General features: G+C 35.2%; 1 protein-coding gene across 4 annotated transcripts in view; it reads left to right on the top strand.

Annotated features, from left to right (window-relative positions):
- Positions 1–18,701, top strand: part of SESTD1 (SEC14 and spectrin domain containing 1) — a 52,494-nt gene that overhangs the window by 32,363 nt on the left and 1,430 nt on the right. For 3 of the 4 annotated variants that reach the window (XM_072342039.1, XM_072342036.1, XM_072342037.1), the window contains exons 8-17: positions 222–277; positions 2,620–2,831; positions 5,245–5,367; positions 7,985–8,179; positions 9,593–9,707; positions 10,206–10,365; positions 13,278–13,359; positions 13,702–13,824; positions 14,921–15,112; positions 16,941–17,062. In XM_072342039.1, the coding sequence (XP_072198140.1) occupies positions 222–277; positions 2,620–2,831; positions 5,245–5,367; positions 7,985–8,179; positions 9,593–9,707; positions 10,206–10,365; positions 13,278–13,359; positions 13,702–13,824; positions 14,921–15,112; positions 16,941–17,062 (1,380 nt within the window). The remainder of the gene's footprint in view (positions 1–221; positions 278–2,619; positions 2,832–5,244; positions 5,368–7,984; positions 8,180–9,592; positions 9,708–10,205; positions 10,366–13,277; positions 13,360–13,701; positions 13,825–14,920; positions 15,113–16,940; positions 17,063–18,701) is intronic. The other variant, XM_072342040.1, reaches the window with a different exon arrangement.

Raw genomic sequence — 18,701 nt, 5'->3', positions numbered from 1 at the left:
AAAGCTTCTGCCACTGCTGTGCAGTTCTGTAAACTATGGATACTACTGTTTGCCATTTGATCTGCTTTTCTCATGTCATGTCACCGAATATTCTGGGATGTGAAGAAAGAAAAGTAACATAGTCTCTTAACAGAGTGTGATAGCTCAGGTGTTGTTTGAAGCTTTTTAATACTACCGTAATGCAAATGAATTATTGATATTTATTTATTACTTTATTCAAGATCAATAGATTTGAACTTCCTTCCATCAGTTGATCCTGAGACAGTACTGCAGACAGGTAAGTTGAAAAATAATAATGTCAGTTAATAACATTCATTAATCATTTTTCTTCCTCACTTGAAAGCAGAGGGTGCGGTAGCTGTCTTAACCAATGCCTTAATGTAATAAGCTTATCAATTAGTGTCATCTTTGTTGGGAGGAAAAAAAAAAAGCAATGTCTCTTGTCTGCTTAAAATCATTTTTAGTAGCGTTGATAACATCTTTACAGTGTTACCATAATTAGTAGCTTTAATTTGAAAGTACGTTGCTTCTAGATGATGCTGATATGTTGGCCTCTCATGGAATGAATTCCTCCCAAGTAGCCACCAAATGGTAGTGGTATGAATCGCGTTTTCCTATGCAATTTGGGTAGTTTGCATCAGCCTCATTCTGAACTGCCTACCTATGAAAGTGAAGTGGACTTCACTTGGACACTCCCTTGAGCTTTAAACAGTTTGGTTTCTTTGAGATGGTGTTAGGATGAATATCTTATTCCCAATAATGCAGAATGGCACTGTTGATTTGGGCTAGAAATATGCTTAAAGATTTGTATAGAGTAGGAAGTGAAGTACAGCATTAAGATGGTGAGTCTGAGGAGTGCTCATAATCCTGTCTTATAACTGCCCACTACATTCATGATGTGTGATTTGTGTAGTGTCTCCTACATAGAGTTGCTGGCTCTGTGTATGCTTTAGCTTATTGAGATGTGGGAGAATTCTGTAAGCATTAAAAGGTTATGTGGTTATTGTTATAGTCTTTAACTTTTTTTTTTTAAATGTGAGTAGATGACTCCCAAGGAAGTTTGGAAGCATTCTGTATTTTTTAATGCTATATTGTGGTGTTATTCTTAGAGCTATAAGGTATAGTAATGTTCTTCAAGCCATGGGAGTTCCCAAGAATCTTTTTTATGTTATTGTCAGATGCACTATGTTGAAAGTTTGAGAATCAAAAATCATTTTTTTTTTCCTGGTTAGTGTCCTATCTTTAAAGGGTAAATATCAACAAACCAAAAAAAGACCAGTAAATTTATTTTGTTGTTCTGAGTTTTAAATGTAAGCCTTCTGTCTTCAATAATTATAATTATTGTTGCTTTTGCAGGCTATAGATCAACATGTGTAATTCTTACAGTTTGATAATAGCTTAGTTTTTAAAAAGTTTTTTAATCATGAAAATATTTCTTACTGTGAAAGAAACACAATAAAAATGTAAGATTATTCTAATATGACTTATAGAAACCTTAAACTGTTTTTCCTGCAACTATCTGTGCTTTGTAGTACTTTAGGACATGAAATCAATGATATTTATTTCATGAGCTTAGCAAAATGCATTTGAGTTCTTAGGACATGTTCATCTCACAGTAAGAAGGACAGATTAATTTACAGATGCTTGCTGCAAATTCCAAAGCCTTTGGCATTCTGTCTAGATAATACTTGAGTTTAAAGTCTGTTTTTCTGCATTTGCCTGGAAGTATTACAATTACTATGCTAGTGCTTGATTTTATTTATTTATTTATTTATTTTGTTTTGTTTATTTTTGTGAACTGGCACATTACCGTTTTAAAACCTGCACAGTTGTGGGATTGGCAGATTTGTTTTTCACTCCTTCATCAAGATGTCTTTACTGAACAGACACTTTCACTTGCTAACTTATTCCCTGAGCTACTGCAGATACAAACAGACTGAGTTGGCTAATAGTGTGGAGTTTACATCTTGAAAACTTTACCACAGCTTAACAAAAACTCACTTTCTGTGAGCAGTTTAAGTGGAGGATTAGGCAGACAAACTTTTTATTTTCATATGTATGTCATTGCTCTATGGAGAGTCTGTACCATAATACGGTGTCTAAGAGCATAAAATATTTCAGGTTCAATTCCACACTTTCAGGGTAATTTTTATACTTGTTAGAAAATCATGTAAACTGACAGAAGTTTAAGCTTAATTTGTTAGTGCTTCTAAATCATTTATTCTGAGAAAATAATTTATGTGAGAGAAATATTTTGAATGCTATATGTGTTTTAAAGTAGACCATAATACTTACAGTTGTTCCTGAATCAGCAATGTGTTTTGCACATATTTTCTTACATTAATATTTTTGTCTGTGTAAATGTTAAGGCTATTGTATCTTTCAGCTATCTGAAGTATGACACATGATTTCTGCCCTGTTTTATAGCTGATACAAATCCTAGGCTGTGTCTGATGCTCTGAATGTTAATGGAATGGTATCATAAAATGTGCATAACGCATGAAAGATTATTAGCTGAAGAAACGGACTTTCAGACCACCCAGCAGTACATTTGCTGACTCATCGCCTTGTGCTTATTTTGTATCTGCATTAACCAAATCATTATATGTCTCCTCAAAGGCCATGAGCTGCTCTCTGAGCTACAACAGCGTCGATTTAATGGCTCAGATGGAGGAGTGTCGTGGTCTCCGATGGACGATGAGCTGCTTGCTCAGCCGCAGGTCATGAAGCTCCTAGACTCCCTCCGAGAGCAATATACCCGCTACCAGGAAGTTTGTAGGCAACGTAGCAAGCGAACTCAATTAGAGGAAATTCAGCAGAAGGTAATGCAGGTAAGAATTAAGTTCTTGAATGCTGTGGGAAGCGGGTTTAGGCACGAGACTCAGCTTCTATTTTCTGAACTAGGAATCAGAAGTGAGGAGTTTCTTGCTAGTTCTTATGTTTCCTCTTATTCCTCAAACTTCAGTGTACTTGTTTGACTGGATGCCTTATGCTTTGGCCACTGGCATGGACTTGCTAAAGTCTCTTCTGATACAGTAGAAGCCATTGGAATGTACTCAGCTCCACCTGCTTTCATCCCCACAGCAAAAAGTCTTCACCACATCCCTTTGTTACTCTCTTCAACAGTGTGCTCTCAACTTATTAAAGGGTGGAATACCTGACATTATAGCAGAGAACATTTACATGTGAGATGCATTTAACTGTCATTTTTCCTGAAAGTTTAGTTTTCTTCTAGTTCCTATTACTGAAGGAATGTTGTTATTTATTCCTTTATTTGTCTGATGCTGAATGTCTTAGCAAAGTTTAAAATGGCTAAACACTGTTTTGAGTCTCCTTTGACCAGGATGAATAGACCTCTTTTATTCAATTGTTGTTGAAGGTCGTAATGAATTGGTCTTGTCCTTTGGAAACAGGCATGTAATTGGCACTTTCAACATTTTCTCAGCATAGTTTCAGAGATAATCAAGGAAATGGAAGTAATTTCTTTCTCTTGTGTTTATCACTTGAAATTAGTTTTGTTTTTAAGCTTTCTGCATCATTAGAATATGCACAAAATAGAATGGATGTTGCTCTTAACCTTTGTACACTAACATTTGTAAAGCATGGGGAGCAGGAATCAAGTACTTACCCTTCACAGCGTTCCAAATAGGGAAGAAAAACTAGTCAATCTTGTTTTTATATCTAGCAGCAAAATTAGCAATCTCAGTAATCATTTTCACTTCTGTAGTCATTCAAATGACTATAAAAGGAAAAGAAAGTAAATGTCATCTTTTGATATTTTGAGCTGGAAAGAAAAACGTATAAAAGGTGAAAATAGTACTGTATCGAACATAGTGTGGCAGTGGATGTAATTGGTTGAGAACTGTTCTTCCCCTCTGTGGTAAAGCTGTATTGGTTGAATGAGATGTGCTGGTTGAGATTAAATTTATGTCTTAGTTTGGCCAACAGCCATTGTTAATGCATTTAAATAGACTTGTTTACTGGAGCGTCAGACTCATTTTGCCACCAATTTTATTAGGAAGTCTTTTGTTTGCTCCCTCTACACTATGGATGCTGCATATTAAGTGAACTGACTCTCAGTACATGCAGCAAGATGTATTTCAATATTTTACTAGGTTAGCCAGTTTTATTTTAAAAAAGTACACTTTAATGGCATAAAAACATGGAAAAAACTATGTATGTATAAGTATGTAAACTTACGTAGTTTCCTTTTGGCTTCTGGGGGGGAAAAAGACTTGAGCTCATGGTAAATTAAAGAAGATAATGATGGGCTGGAGGAAAATGATGGAGGCAAACTGGCATGGGACTTATTTTGCTGAAACAAACAAGAAGTTGCAGTGTAAATGTGCTTGTAGCACTTTCAGTTAGAATGGGTGTGTACAGAGAAGAGTTGCTCCCTTATGTTGCTGATTTATTTTTCATCTTTTTTTTTGTTTTGCATTCCAATTTCATTCTTTGTATAGCTTCTTACATTGCTAATTGGTGTTAACTACTATTTTTCAAACCTTATTTCACAAAACGAAATGACAGACCTTATGGAATCTCTAGTCATTAAAATGTAAAAATTGCTCTAAAAGTAATGGCTCCTAATTAGTTTCATGGAAACTATAAAGCTTATAAACAGCATAATAATGTTGATTGATAGAATGAATTCTCAGATACAAAACCACTTTTTTTTGACACAGTTGCCAGTATATTTATGCATTTTTGCTAATAATGAGAAAGTCTGAATGCTGTGCTCGTTTAAAAAAAAAAAATAATAATAATAATAAAAAAAAATCTGAACCAGCAGAGGTGATCCAGTGTTTCACAGCTGTTGTGATGGCATCACTGCTAGGAAAACGTCCATCTTTGCTCATGTTCACATCTACTGTTTGATATCCATGAATGTTAATGAAGTGTTGAATGTCAGTGTGCCTTTTTTCCCCCCACATGGAGGAATTCAGTGACACGCATTTGCTCCGTAACTGTAAACACTTCTATATCAAATGTCATTTTGTCACTAGTAGATTTTACTTCTGGAGCAACCATCTTTTGCTCCATGCTTTCATGGAGCTGATAGGCTGAGGTTAATGTGAAGTAACTTCTATGCAATGCTTTTGCAGTTTATATATATATAAAATTTTATTTTTTAAGATTACATATATTTTTAAATACTTAGTTTTGCAACAAAACTCTTCTTTTATGCCAGTTTCCATGTGGTTGATTTGAATCTCGTTTTTGTCATATTTACCTTTTTTACAGGTAGTTAATTGGCTTGAAGGACCTGGATCAGAGCAGCTAAGAACCCAGTGGGGAATAGGAGATTCAATTAGAGCCTCACAAGCATTGCAACAGAAGCATGAAGAGATTGAGAGTCAGCACAGTGTGAGACTTCCACTGTCCTTTTCAAGTAGCAAAACAGTTCTAAGTGCATGCAGTTATGTATTATGCATTTTGGTTATGTGTATTGAGGAATTTTGGATAGTGAATGGTTTTATGGTTAACTTTATGTCTAAGCAATTTAAGAACTTGATATGTTCATTGTATGTAGACATTATTTTGTTTTCCAGTATAGAAAAATACTGTTTATCTATGGTTTTCTTTATTTTATTGTTAGGGAATTTTCTTACATTGTCATGGCAATTAGGAGGAGTGTATTTTCCTGTCCCCCTCTGCCTGTAGCTGGAGAGGAAATGGGTGGGAAATCCAATATTTCTTACATGAGTGAGTTAATATTTGGTCTTTATTAAACTACATTTGTCAGGAGCTGAAACTAGCTTAGCATTTTCAATGATCATGTTTTAAAATACATCCTATATTCATAAGGAAATTTATTATATAGTATTTTGTAATTGTAGTGAGTTGATACCACAGAACTGTGTGCTATCTGTAACTAAATGCCGTCTTTGAAGTATGTGAAGTTGACAGCCTGGACTACAGCCTTCTTATCACTGTCAGGCATAGGCAATACCAAACACTGCTTGGTTATCTGATGCTGAAAGGATTTTGTAAAAACAAAACAAGTGATTTTTCAGATTTATACCATAAGTATTAACTGGAATCCCCATTTACAAATTGAAAACATTTTGAAAATAGCACTGGAGAAAATTGATTTCTAAAAATCTCATAATAGCTGAGTGTACTCTTTTTCTTTTGCTGTTTCCCTGTTGTTTTTTTTTCTGCTTCTAAAAACTGAATCGACTGCTTTTTTGCTTTTTTCATCATTTCTCATCTGTTGCTGATTTTAACGCCTCTATTTTGAAGGCGCTTCCAAAAATGTTTGATTTGTTATGCATGTTGCCTTTTACATTCCAGTTTACTTTAAAAAATATTTTCCACTTTCAGGGTGTTATTTTATTTTGCCTTGGGTGGAGTGTGTTGTTTTGTTTTTTTTTTTCCCCCTCCCCCCCTCCTCTTATTTTCTGTGTGTTTTATTGTTGGGTGGTGTACTTGAGCTGTTATCTTTGAGTAAATGTTGGCTGATTTTCATGTGACAGAGGCATCTGTATCTGAAAATCTGCTATGGAAAACATCATAAAAACACATCTTATATCTGGTTTACTAGTCTTTTAATTAACTGATAGTTTAAAAAAATCAATGTTCTTTAATCATTAAAAAGAAAAAAAAAATTAACTGAGATTTTTTTGACTTTTCATATTATTTATTGCTCATCACACTCAGTAAGCTTTCTTTGTTCAGTGCCTAAAAGTAATAACAAGAGTAATGTTGTGTAAACTGACTTAAGTGAACCTGTGTATCTGGCAGTAGAAGATTTCTCCATATTATGTTATCCAAGATGGCTCTGGTGGGCTGAAAGATTTATGTTGCTTTTAAATTTTTTGATTGCCAACTTAATTTTTTCATAGCTGTTTTTTTCCTCCTTGCATTTTCTCATATGCTGTTTCTTCCTGTGAGCAGATTATAGAGAAAACTGAGTAAAAAGAAAAGAATAAAATAAAAACATGAATATTTATATTCTGTTTTGCATGCTTTGTAAACAAATGATGCAAAAGCTGTAGGCATAATATTTTTTTTAAAAAAGGGAGGGGGGGAAGAAAAAAAGGCGAACATGTTAACTGTAGCTTGGCAAGAATACTAATTGAGTCAAGTGTTTGACGCCAATAGATGGTGCTATTCAGTACCATTAGAAGTGCATAGGGCACTTGGAAGACACTTCAATGTAGGCTAAAATAAAAGCTGCTGGGCAAATATATTTAAGCATTTGAATCATGCAGGATGAGAATGTGATCTTGATGTATCAAGTTGTGGGGGATTTAAACACTACTGTTAAATATTTGAAGTACTTTATTTTGCAAATAGACCACCATGATATTAGGTAACTCCTGTGCTGGTATTCAGTAGTTAAAGCAATTGAAACCAGATCTGTGAATTTTGAATTGAATAGTATAATTTTTTCTTTAAGTAATAAGGGCCATTTTAAAGTTCCAATATATGGATGGCCTGAGGAATTAGCAGATAAAAATTACTTTCTTTATCAACAGTAGTAGTTTTTTTTCCTAAATGTTTAAGAAAATTACTGCAGTGTTCAGTTGTCACCGAAAGTAACACCTAGATATTCTTTTGAACACCTTTTGAAATAGCTTACCAATTGGCAAAAACTTTCCATTCAGTACAACCCTAGAGGCACGTAAGCCTGTTTCAAAATGGGGAGATTCTTCTGTTGTTTCAGTGATGTAGTCTGAGTGAAGTTTGTGCTGTGATCTAGAAGCCATGCTACTCATGGTTTGTAATCTTCCCGTTTTACTGCACCATTATGTTTAAGTTACGGTGCATGCATTATTTCAATATGTACTAATCGCTTCTTAAGTTGATTTGAAATTATGGAATTTTTTCCCTCCTGTGTGAGAATTGATAATTATAGTGTAAGCTGGAATAAGTTCCTTTTAAATCTGAGTGTGTATTAATCTGCAGCTAGATGCATGCCTTTTTAAGAGAAAATTGTTTGATATTATTTTAATGCTTAATTATCTTTTATTTGTAGGAGTGGTTTGCTGTTTATGTTGAGCTTAATCAGCAGATTGCAGCCCTCCTAAATGCAGGGGATGAGGAGGACCTTGTGGAATTAAAAGCATTGCAGCAACAGCTGAGTGATGTGTGTTATCGACAGGCCAGTCAGCTGGAATTTAGGCAGAATCTATTACAAGCAGCACTTGAATTCCACAGTGTCGCCCAAGATGTAAGTTGTTCTTTTTACTTCTCACAGACTTGCCTTTAGTGTGTTGTTAGTGAAGCATTTTATGTGTTCAATACATTGGGAAAGTTTGAAGGGGGATAAAACATAGAATGTTACTTGGAAAATGGAGTAAGTCTTCACTTTGTGCTTGAAACACTGGAAAAATGAATTTCTCTTTGGGAGAGAAATTGTAGTATATCTTGTATTTCAATAGTGTTAGGCATTGAATAGCTAGTAGTAAATAAAAGAAAATAGTAAAAAACTGCTCTACCTTTTTTTGAAGTATGTATTACCTGTGACACATTTACTTACTTTGAATTGAATTTGATATGATCACCATAGGTTCTTTTTAAAACTGACATTTATTCCTTTCTTATAGTTGCCTAAGGAGTCATAGGTTCCTACCCTCCCCCATTTGATGATATGTTCTCTTGGAGTTTTATAAGCAAATGCAAAGAGAAACCTGTAAAATGACATGTTCCCAAACATTTGGGAGAACATTGCTGTCTCGCTCTGATTTATTGGAGTGAGAAGAGATTCTTGCATACATGTATACCTGGCGTGAGATTAAGAAAGAACAGTTCAAATGTTGGTCCAACCAGTTTATTAAAAAGCTTCATCAGGGAGATGGGGAAGGGAAGGACAGATGATTTTGGGTGATGGGGAAGGGAAGACAGGTGATAGAAAAGATAGAAAAAGGCAAGAATTGCGTAGCGTGGGAATAGTCACCACCAGGATCTAGCAGCAGTCCCATTGTGAGTAGTTCCAAGGGTCTGAGGCAAAAGCACAGGGGGGAGAGCAGCAGCAGCATGGCGGGCCTTGGACACCAAGTAGGTATCAGGAAGGAACCACAGGGTGAGTCCAGGAGCAGGCAGCAAGATTCAGGTAGCAGGTTCAGGAGAGTCTGTGTCAGCAAGCAGGACGTCCATAGTGAGGGATCTGATGGCAGACACCTTCTTCAGCATGCAGGTCTCAGGTTGTGAGGAATCTGTTGTAAGAAAACCTCTCTTGTTCACATTGTGAGGAATCTGATGTCAGAAAACCCAACTTCATGGTTGCTGATCCCTCTTATACTTCTTTTTCCTGCCTACTTGACATTCCTGGGTGCTTGGGTAAGAGACATGTGCAGCACCCCCTGAGATGGCCATCTTCCTCAAGATAAGCCCACACAAAAGACTCCTTCCTGGCCATTCGTCTGCAGCTTATCTCTCTCTCTTTGCCCCTGGGCTTGTCCATCTGTGTCCCTCAGACAAAGGATTTCTCAACCCTTGACCAAGACTTGCTTGGACTTGTTCATGTGTCCTTCAGCAAGCTTTGAGTCAATGGTATAAATGAATGATCTCTTACAATTGCAGACTTGAGCACCTTGAAGCCCCGAACTTCTTTTAAAAAGCAATATGTTGGTTTTCATTTTAGTTATCTCAGCAACTGGATGGCTTACTAGGAATGTTGTGTGTAGATGTGGCACCAGCAGATGGAGCATCAATTCAACAAACTTTAAAATTACTGGAAGAGAAATTAAAGAGTGTTGGTAAGCAAAATATTTCTGCAATGTAGGGAATATTCTTTAAAAAAAGAGAGCAGGGACAGGGAAGGTAATCTCTCTCTGTTTCTAGTGTAGTAATGCTCCATGTAACTAGCTTTGACTTGCTGATACTGTTTAGTATGGGGTATTGTTCTAGAAGTGCTTTCTTGTAAATGTTTTGCATTGATATATTTACTATATACCACTACTCTGCACTTCATCTGTTGTGAAGCACTAATTCTTCGTTAATATAGATGACTGCTTTCTCTAACTTAAAAGTAGGAAAGGGTAAAAAAAATAAACAAAAAACAAAGATAGTAATGTTCTTTTCCAGCCTTCCGTCTCATAGATTCTATTGCATTTCATCTCTCTCTTTGGTGAGAAAGTTAATAAGTTTTGTAGAGTATCATGGATATATATATTTATATATATCTCTGTGTATATATCCATATATATAAAACTTATTTTTAACCTTTTAAAGTTTTCTTGCTGTTTTTCCTTCAGATTTAGGTTTGCAAGGTTTGCGTGAGAAAGGTCAAAGTCTTCTTGATCAGATATCTAATCAGGCACCCTGGGCTTATGGAAAAGATGTGACCATTGAAAATAAAGAAAATGTGGACCATATCCAAGGAGTGATGGAAGATATGCAGCTTAGAAAACAAAGGTAAAAAAGTTCTCATTACAGTTTTCATCTACGGACAAATCACTTCAAAATACGTATTCTCAGAGTGACCATTTTGCTTTACTTTCAGTTAATAACTGTATTACAATATTACAAATTGTAATTTATGCTATTTGTGGTATCGTTAAACAAGACAATCTTTCCCTGCCTAACTTGTTGCATATTCCTAAATTCATTTCGGTATTGGGTGGCAGTATTTGAGTGGTTTTCTCTACTCATAAATATTTAAGACACATTTCCTTTATATGGTGTTATAGAACAGATGCAGGAGATCTTTTATATGTTAGCAGTTTGAGATGAAAGGTATGCTAATACTGCAGTAATGATGTTAGCTCTAAAGTTATGTGGAAATTGCGTTCCATCTTGTTTCTCATTTTCTTTTTCACAACCTCTATCCTTTGAATGTGGCATTTTCTCTCCTCAAGAGAGGAAGAAACAGGAGCTTGTGTCAGGTCTCACTATGTACTCTTCCCCTGGACCAGCAAATGGTGGAAGCACAAGAGTTCAACTTTCAAATTGTATTTGGTCTTTTTTTTGTGAGTTTTGGAATGTGATGAAATGAAGGATGAAATTTTAGCAACGGAAAATACAGGGCAGAATGAAATTCCCAGAAGGATGGTTTCTGCTACCACACTCATTCTCCAGTCTTCCATTGGTTCCTTTCTTATAAAGATGGAGTAGTACCTAAGTGGCTATATTGCTGCTCCTGTATAGATCTGCAGTGCATTTGTATTCTAAGCATTATATAATCTGATGCCTGTTTTTTGAAGGAGTGTATAAGTATAGGAAGTTAGAGGACAAAAAATGTCAATTAAGTACTTAGACAAAGGTGTGAAACAACTTCCAGTTGATTAATGATTTAACTAAGATCTTCAGTCTGGAAGAGGTGCAGAAATATGGATAAAGGTCTGCAATAGTAAGACGGAGAAAATTCAGGTATAGGTTTATCTCATTGCTTCTTTTAGTACAGAAGTGGAGAACATTGGCTAGAACTGACTTAAGGAACGTTGATAACTGAAGCTGATGCTGCTTCATGTAGCATATAAATAAAATTAAGCTGTGGAACTCTTTGCTGTAAGATTGTTTAAGCTTAACTAGTACTGAAAGAATTTGGATTAATTTGGGGGGGAATAGCATGTTGGATCTTTATAGATGCAAGTTGTATCTCTGAACTGTAGCTTCTCATAGTTGTTGTGGTGGTTGTTGGAACTTTTTACTTTTATATTTAGATAGTGAAATAAATTTATTTTTCAATGTAATATTTCTACATTATCAAGTGAAACTAAATGAGATTCATATAAAGAGTTAATAGAATCTGCATTTTTTATTACTCTTAGTCTTGTAGAATCCTTCAGGTGGCGAAAAGAAATGGGAATTTGAATTTTAATTTTATTAGACTCATGAAACTAATCTGCATAGCTTATTCTGGATGAAAAGACAAGCTTAACTAACCACGTAATGCTTCCTACCACACCACCAGAGGTTTCTCACTTAAGCGCATACCAGAGAAGGGGTTTAAACTGTATTTTGTTTCCATCTAAAAAGGCCATAGAAAATATGCATCTGGGAAACCGTAATTTTTTTCTGCCTTCTGATGTTTATTTTCAAAGGTATCAATGTGACCTTACTTAGACTGAAAATTGTCTTAAGTTACAATTAGACAAAACTTTCTCATTACTTTTATTTAAATTAATTACCAAATATACTTGCTCATTGAAAAATATGCAATTATTTATCACATCATAGCATTTAGTAGTAGTTTCGGTGAGATTTCAATTTCCTCAAATTAGTAAAATGTTTCTCATTTATTTAAATATGCATACAAGAAATTTCACAAGTTCATTTCTATGGGCATTTTGCTGTCTTATTTGTTGTTCTGTAATGCACAGACTTCTTGTGCACTATTAGAGCAATGAATTTTCTTTATGCAAGCATTGCAGCACTGCAGGGTGCTTAACAGTTCATTACAATATTGTGTTTTGTTATTTTGGAAGAGCTTGTTTGTAAACAGTTTGGAAAAAGAACAGATATATGCATACGATCTTTAGCATTTACTTATAGTGTTATCTGTTGTTGACATCAGTAATTCTATTTACAGTGTGATGCAAGAATTTGAATCTTTCTGTTTTCTTAGCAGGCTCTGAAATTGAAATAGAAAGGTTGTTTTGCAAAATGCTTTAGTGTTTAGCTATTGCTATTAAAATGGCTTTTGATACTACTTTTGTATTCTAACTGGACAAAAACTGCAATATGCTATTCATTCAGAACAAGAGAATTTTAATAGGTTTTTGTTTGAATTAGATTTTGTAATGGTTCCTGGTGAGTTATAGCAAAGGACATCATCAAAATTAGTCTTGTAAGACTTCATGCTTCCTCTTCAATTGCAACAATCCTTAGCTAAAAAAGAAAAATATAAAGATCTGTGCTGCATTTTTTTTTGTTTGTTTTATTTTCTTTTCACTTTATTTAACAGGAAAACTTTGCCACCCACTGACAATAGAAATCAGAATAATACTATGTTTAATCCAGCTTTTCTTAAGTAGTTCAGTAGCAGAAATGGCTTATTTTACCCTTGTAAACCTCTGGCCTACAAATCTTACCATTGCAACAGGGTAAGGAACCTGAAATGCAGATAGAAGGCCATGTAGCTACTGCTGGTATTACTTTCTGTAGTGTAGCTATGTCTGGACTCTTAATCATGTCTGTGGCTTGTAGTGCTTGCTTTGATTTATTGCTTACTTTTTTCCTACTTTTTTTATTATTATGGTCAATCTAAGCAGGATATAAAGTGGTTTAATCACCTTTTAATGAGCAGTTTCACACTGAAAACATTGTAAAACAGTGTATTTTCTGTTCCTCATGTATTGATGAGTCTTCCTGTGCTGCTGTTTAAGGTGCGAAGACATGGTAGATGTGCGACGACTGAAGATGCTTCAGATGGTACAGTTATTTAAATGTGAAGAAGATGCTGCTCAGGTATGGAAATGGCCAAAGAAATTGATCTTCCTGTTCTAAATATATGACTGTGCTGGCTAAATGTATGTTGGGGAAAAGGGGGGCTAGTAATTGTACTGCATTATTTTTATCTCTTGAAAGTGTAATTTTTTTAAATGAATTTATAAAGTGAAAATAATAACGGATATAGCAATAGTGATAAACAGTGTTTCAAGGAGTATCGTGCACGATATACGAGTTTGATACCTCTTCACTGTTTCCAGTTCAAAAGTATATGCTAGTACTGTAGTTAATTCAGTATTCTGGATAAATGTCTTTTTACTTTCCTAGCTTTTATGCTTCTAATTTGCTTTTATTTTTAAGGCAGTAGAATGGTTAAGTGAACTGTTGGATGCTCTGCTGAAGACACACATCCGACTAGGAGATGATGCTCAAGAAACAAAGGTTTTACTGGAGAAGCATAGAAAATTCGTTGATGTTGCACAGGTGAACTGAATTATTTTAGTAGTGTGGGTTTGTTTTTTTTAACAGTTTCAGGAAATCTAGATAGAATTGGCACCCACGTGTACAATAATAGACCAGCTATTACTTGTCTTCATTGTTTGCCTCTGGTTGAATGAATAAATGAATAAATGAGTTAGCAATGAGCCTGATGAGATTTTCTAGTGAAGATTTCAGTGATCTGTCAGCATTGCTGATACTACAATCCTTAGTTTACTATGTTTTGCATAGTAAAGAAGTTCACACTGACTTTTAAAGGGCATGTTTTTCCTGTAGTCCTCATAGCAGCTTTTGAAGGACTGCAAACAAAATAATGAAGCATTAGTAAGTTGCTCAGTTAGCATTTATTTTGTGCTGTACTTCATAAAGCAGATCCTGTCTTTCTGTTGGTTTTCATCTTAGACAAGGAGTTTCTGGCATTAGAGTTTGTTCAGTTGCTTAGAGATAATGGTTTGTCAGAACTGACAACTTTCAATTGTTGACGGAGGCAGCCAAGTAATTAGTCCTTCTGTGCAAGTCTCCTGAATGCACTGAAGCTATAGGGCATGTTTGCACACTTGTTTGTGAACAGACGTCAGGTATGTTTTGAATTTCAAGGAAGATCAGAATATGTAAAAGCTAAACTTTTTCCAGATAAACACCATTTTTAGAAATACCTAATACACTTTTACCAAATAATAGATAACATGTTTTAAAATTCTGCTTGTTGTACTGGCACACCTCTCTTCTGATGAACAGTGGCCACTCAGTGATGAATTAAAACTGAGCATGTGAAGAGGACAGTGTGCTGTCATTACGGTGTGCCATGAAGTGCCTGGTTGCTGTGTGACCAGAAACATGGTGAAAGTGAAGTCAGTGTGATGGTCATCTTAGCAGTAGATGCCAGGCTTACTGTGTAAGATCCAAGCAGCTATTCACAATTTTTGTTTCAGCAGTATTTTCTAGTAGAGCAAATTAATACAACATACTTGAATTTGAGGTCTCACAAGCCTGTCTGCTGTTGTTTTAAGATAACTAGCTCTTAAGTTAAATGCATAGATTGAGTGTATCTTATGTATTCCTCCTGCTTTTCAACTTCTAGAGTACTTATGATTATGGGAGACAACTACTGCAGGCGACAGTTGTGCTGTGCCAGTCCCTGAGATGCACTTCAAGGTCCTCAGGGGACACGCTACCAAGACTGAACAGAGTGTGGAAGCAGTTTACATTAACTTCTGAAGAAAGAGTACAGAGGCTGGAAACGGCTGTTGCATTTCATTCGAGTGCTGAAAAGGTGAGCATTGTGTTTTTAGGAAGAAAACTTTATTGTCAGAATTAAGCAAATAAATGTCATATACAGGAGGAACTTCATTTTTCCTTTAATACTTAATATGCTTAAACAAAATCTCTAAATATATTTACAAAAAAAATAAGAATGTTTGTTCTTTATTTCAGTGCTTAATGAATTATTGTTTGTGTACCTGTATTGCTGTAAGGCCATATAACAAAGAGTAGAACAACAGCATTGAAGTGAGGGGTGTTGAATTGGGGCTGGAAGTAATTTTATTTGACTTTTTTTAAACTCTTCTGGGGGAAACACTGACATTGATCATAAGGCAGATTTTTGTGTGTTTTAAACTAGAATTCTTAAATGCAAGAAACATTTGGATTGTGTTTTTATGCAAGGTATAATACAAAGCTACAATGTTGTCACTTACGAACTTCAAGGTGTTAAAGGGAGCAGTGCCTTTTACACTGTGTGTGTGTTCTGCATGGTATTCTTTCAAAACTTGTGAATGTAAGAAACTCATCACTTTCTGTGCCTGCTAGACTGGTGCACCCTGGAATTCAGTACTTAAAGGGCTCTGAACATGTTTTCTTCAAAGCGTGCTGCTGTCTTGGTATGGTTTTCAAGCTCCTATAGAAAAGATACTCACTGACATGCTCAGCTGGATGCTGCTATAAGCTGCCAAGAATCAGAAGTCAGCAACAGTGTTATGAAGAGCAGTTGCTAAATTGGGAGTTTTCAAACGCCTGAATTCCAGACAATGTCTGTTACTTTGGTTCATGAGAGGTATGACCTCTTGGCCAGGGTAGTGTTCTTTCTGTGAAACGATACCCTGAAATGTTTTTCTGAAAGGTATCTGCCTCTCCTGTTGAGGTAGTTAATGTAGTTTCTTACAACTGCAAAAGAAAAGCCAGTCTTGGACATGGTACAGGAAAAAAAAAAGATGATCTCTAATTGAAGGAAAGTATGAGATGCAAAGGTAATTCTTGTGCTCTTGGCTTGTATTCATTTCTTGCTTGCATTAATAGAAAATATTTTGAATCAGTGGATACTGGGAGTTGCTGGTGATTCATGAAAGCAGGAAATATATCATCTGTGCTGCCACAGATAGCTGAAATGGGTTTTAATAGTTATCAAATCAGAATTCAGTGGTTCATAAACTTATGAACCTTTTTGTCCTTGCCCATATTACGAGTGTTCTTTCATTCCTGTAGTACTGAATTGCTGTGTTTTTAGGCAGCTGTAAATAAAAGCAGATAGCTAAAAAAAATTTAATTGCTCAAAAGCACAATTCTTCTGGCACTATTGTGGCCTGTTAATGAGACCAAGAGGAAATTCTGTTGTTAATTAAAACAAGTGTCAGAGGGAGAAGCAGAAGAAAATGTTGGGTTCTAATGCAGTCTAGAAATACTTTTATTTAAACGTATAATTTCTCTGGAGCTCTGTGCCAGGTACAGATTTTTGTTTTGAGGTTGTTTTTAATATACCCTTTATAATTCATATGATTGTCTTTCATGCTTAATGGTGTAGGTTACCATATTTATGCATTTTAAATTTGGTGTTGAAATATTGTCTAGCAAGATTTTTTTCATTCTCAGCAACGATGTCAAACATGGAGAACAGTGGTACCCTGCACTGTCTTCTCATTCTGCATTAGATTAATTGCTGTGTTTTTCTGGAGTTTTATGAATATTTTGAAGTCATTTAAATGTGGTAGTGATGATGCTGAGAGACCACTCTATTTAATGGCACATTAGCACTTAAAATATGTATTTATGTATATGCTATTGCTTGTCTACCTTATTTTACATTTTGTTTTTTCATTTTTAAACAGATTTTACAAGAATGTCCTGAGCAGCCTGAAGCTTTTAGCGAAATGGAACAATTTGATGAAATTGAAGCTGTTGGGAAATCACTGTTGGACAGATTAACCGTGCCTGTAGTTTATCCTGATGGGTATGTAAAATGTTATTGTAATGCCTTTTGAGTATCCTTTTGGTAATGTTTCATAATGGTCTCATATGCAGAAGAATCCTGAGTGCTTATTGCAGAAATTAAAAAGGTAATGTGCTAGTTATCAAATATTTTTTCCATCTTTTCTTAGAAAACAGGCAGGTTTAATTTCAACCATCTCCAAAGACAATGTTCCCAGTTTTCCAAATTAATAACTTTTTCTCACCCTGTAATCTAACTGTTAGGTATGTGCTCTCATTACACCAGAGAAGTATTTAAAATAGCATAAGAGTGACCAGATCTCATGAATTATAGCATTTTATGGTAGATTTTAAATGGCTGAAAGTTTGAATAAATCTGAAGCCAGTACGCTGAAGATAAAATTACATTTGATTATTCACCTAATGAAACATTACTTTCCTCATGAACTGTTAATGGCAATTTAAAATCAGCAGATTTGTCAGGCCACAAAACTAAATTGAGTATGGAATTTCAGCCACTATAAAAACCACTTTCTGTATTCAGTATGAATACAGTTGTCCTCTATGATACTGAACTTGTGGTTAATTTTTTCCACCTAGAGTAAAATTAGCACTGGTCTCTGGGTGTGCAGGGACCCGCTAAGTAATGAAATCCTAGAGAGAAAAATCCTTTTTTTTTTTTTTTTTTTTTGATGCTTGATTGTCAGGCAACTTCATTGTAGTTTGGTTATTTGAAGTTGATCTGAAAAAAATATTTAGAAAAAGCAGGTCCTGGAAATCAGTATTGTCATATTTCCAAAAAGATCATGCACCTTATGCAGTATAATTTTTTTTATGAGGGGTACTACCCACAAAGATGTACCAGGAGCTGATCAGTACTGATTTTAATGCCTTTCTAGTAAGGTATTTGAAAACAGTGAAGATTTTAGAGCTGTGAGAAAGGGGAGGAACTGTGTTATGTTCCAGGTTTTTTTGGTATAACATAATGACTTGGTAAATAGATTAACTTACTTATTCCCCAAACTTGTGTAATCTGCAGAGACTGTTAAAGGAAAAGCAAACACTGGTGTTACCTTTTTCTTTTACTTTTTTTTTTTTGAACGAGCTTTATCTTTTACTGCCTGGAAAATCTCCCATGAGAGAAGGCATATACTGGACTTTGAGTGCTGATGGAATGCTTCCATGATTATATGTACATACACCTATGTTTTAGGCTGACTGAGTCCTGAGTGCTATTTTTGGCCTCTGGCATTTCAGCTGTGTTCCTCTTGTCCCCCTTTTGAAAAGTGGAATCTTAACAGTCCTAAATCCTGAGATGACCTATTAACCCTCCCTAGTCCTTCTATTTTTAAAGCACTTAACAAAAAATAATGATAATAATAAAAATTGCAGAGGGGTCCATCGTTTGTATAAATAGTTCTTAAAAATGCTGAGATTGGCACAGTTTCTTAAATGTCTGGAAGCATGCTTCTTTAGTCTCCATCAACCACTTTATCAATTCAGGCTTTGGTCAATATCTTCCTTAAAAATCTATGTCAGTGTTTCCCGTCCCGCTTATAGCTTCTAGTCTTCATCAGGCAAAATGTCTGCCAGTATTTGTGATCACCAGTTGCAGCTGTTCAGTCTGCTGTCTTTCTAGAGATCTCTGGTCAAACTAATTT

The sequence above is a fragment of the Excalfactoria chinensis genome, chromosome 7 (assembly GCF_039878825.1).
Source record: "Excalfactoria chinensis isolate bCotChi1 chromosome 7, bCotChi1.hap2, whole genome shotgun sequence".
Lineage (NCBI taxonomy): Eukaryota > Metazoa > Chordata > Aves > Galliformes > Phasianidae > Excalfactoria > Excalfactoria chinensis.
This window is presented reverse-complemented; position numbering and strand designations above follow the sequence as displayed.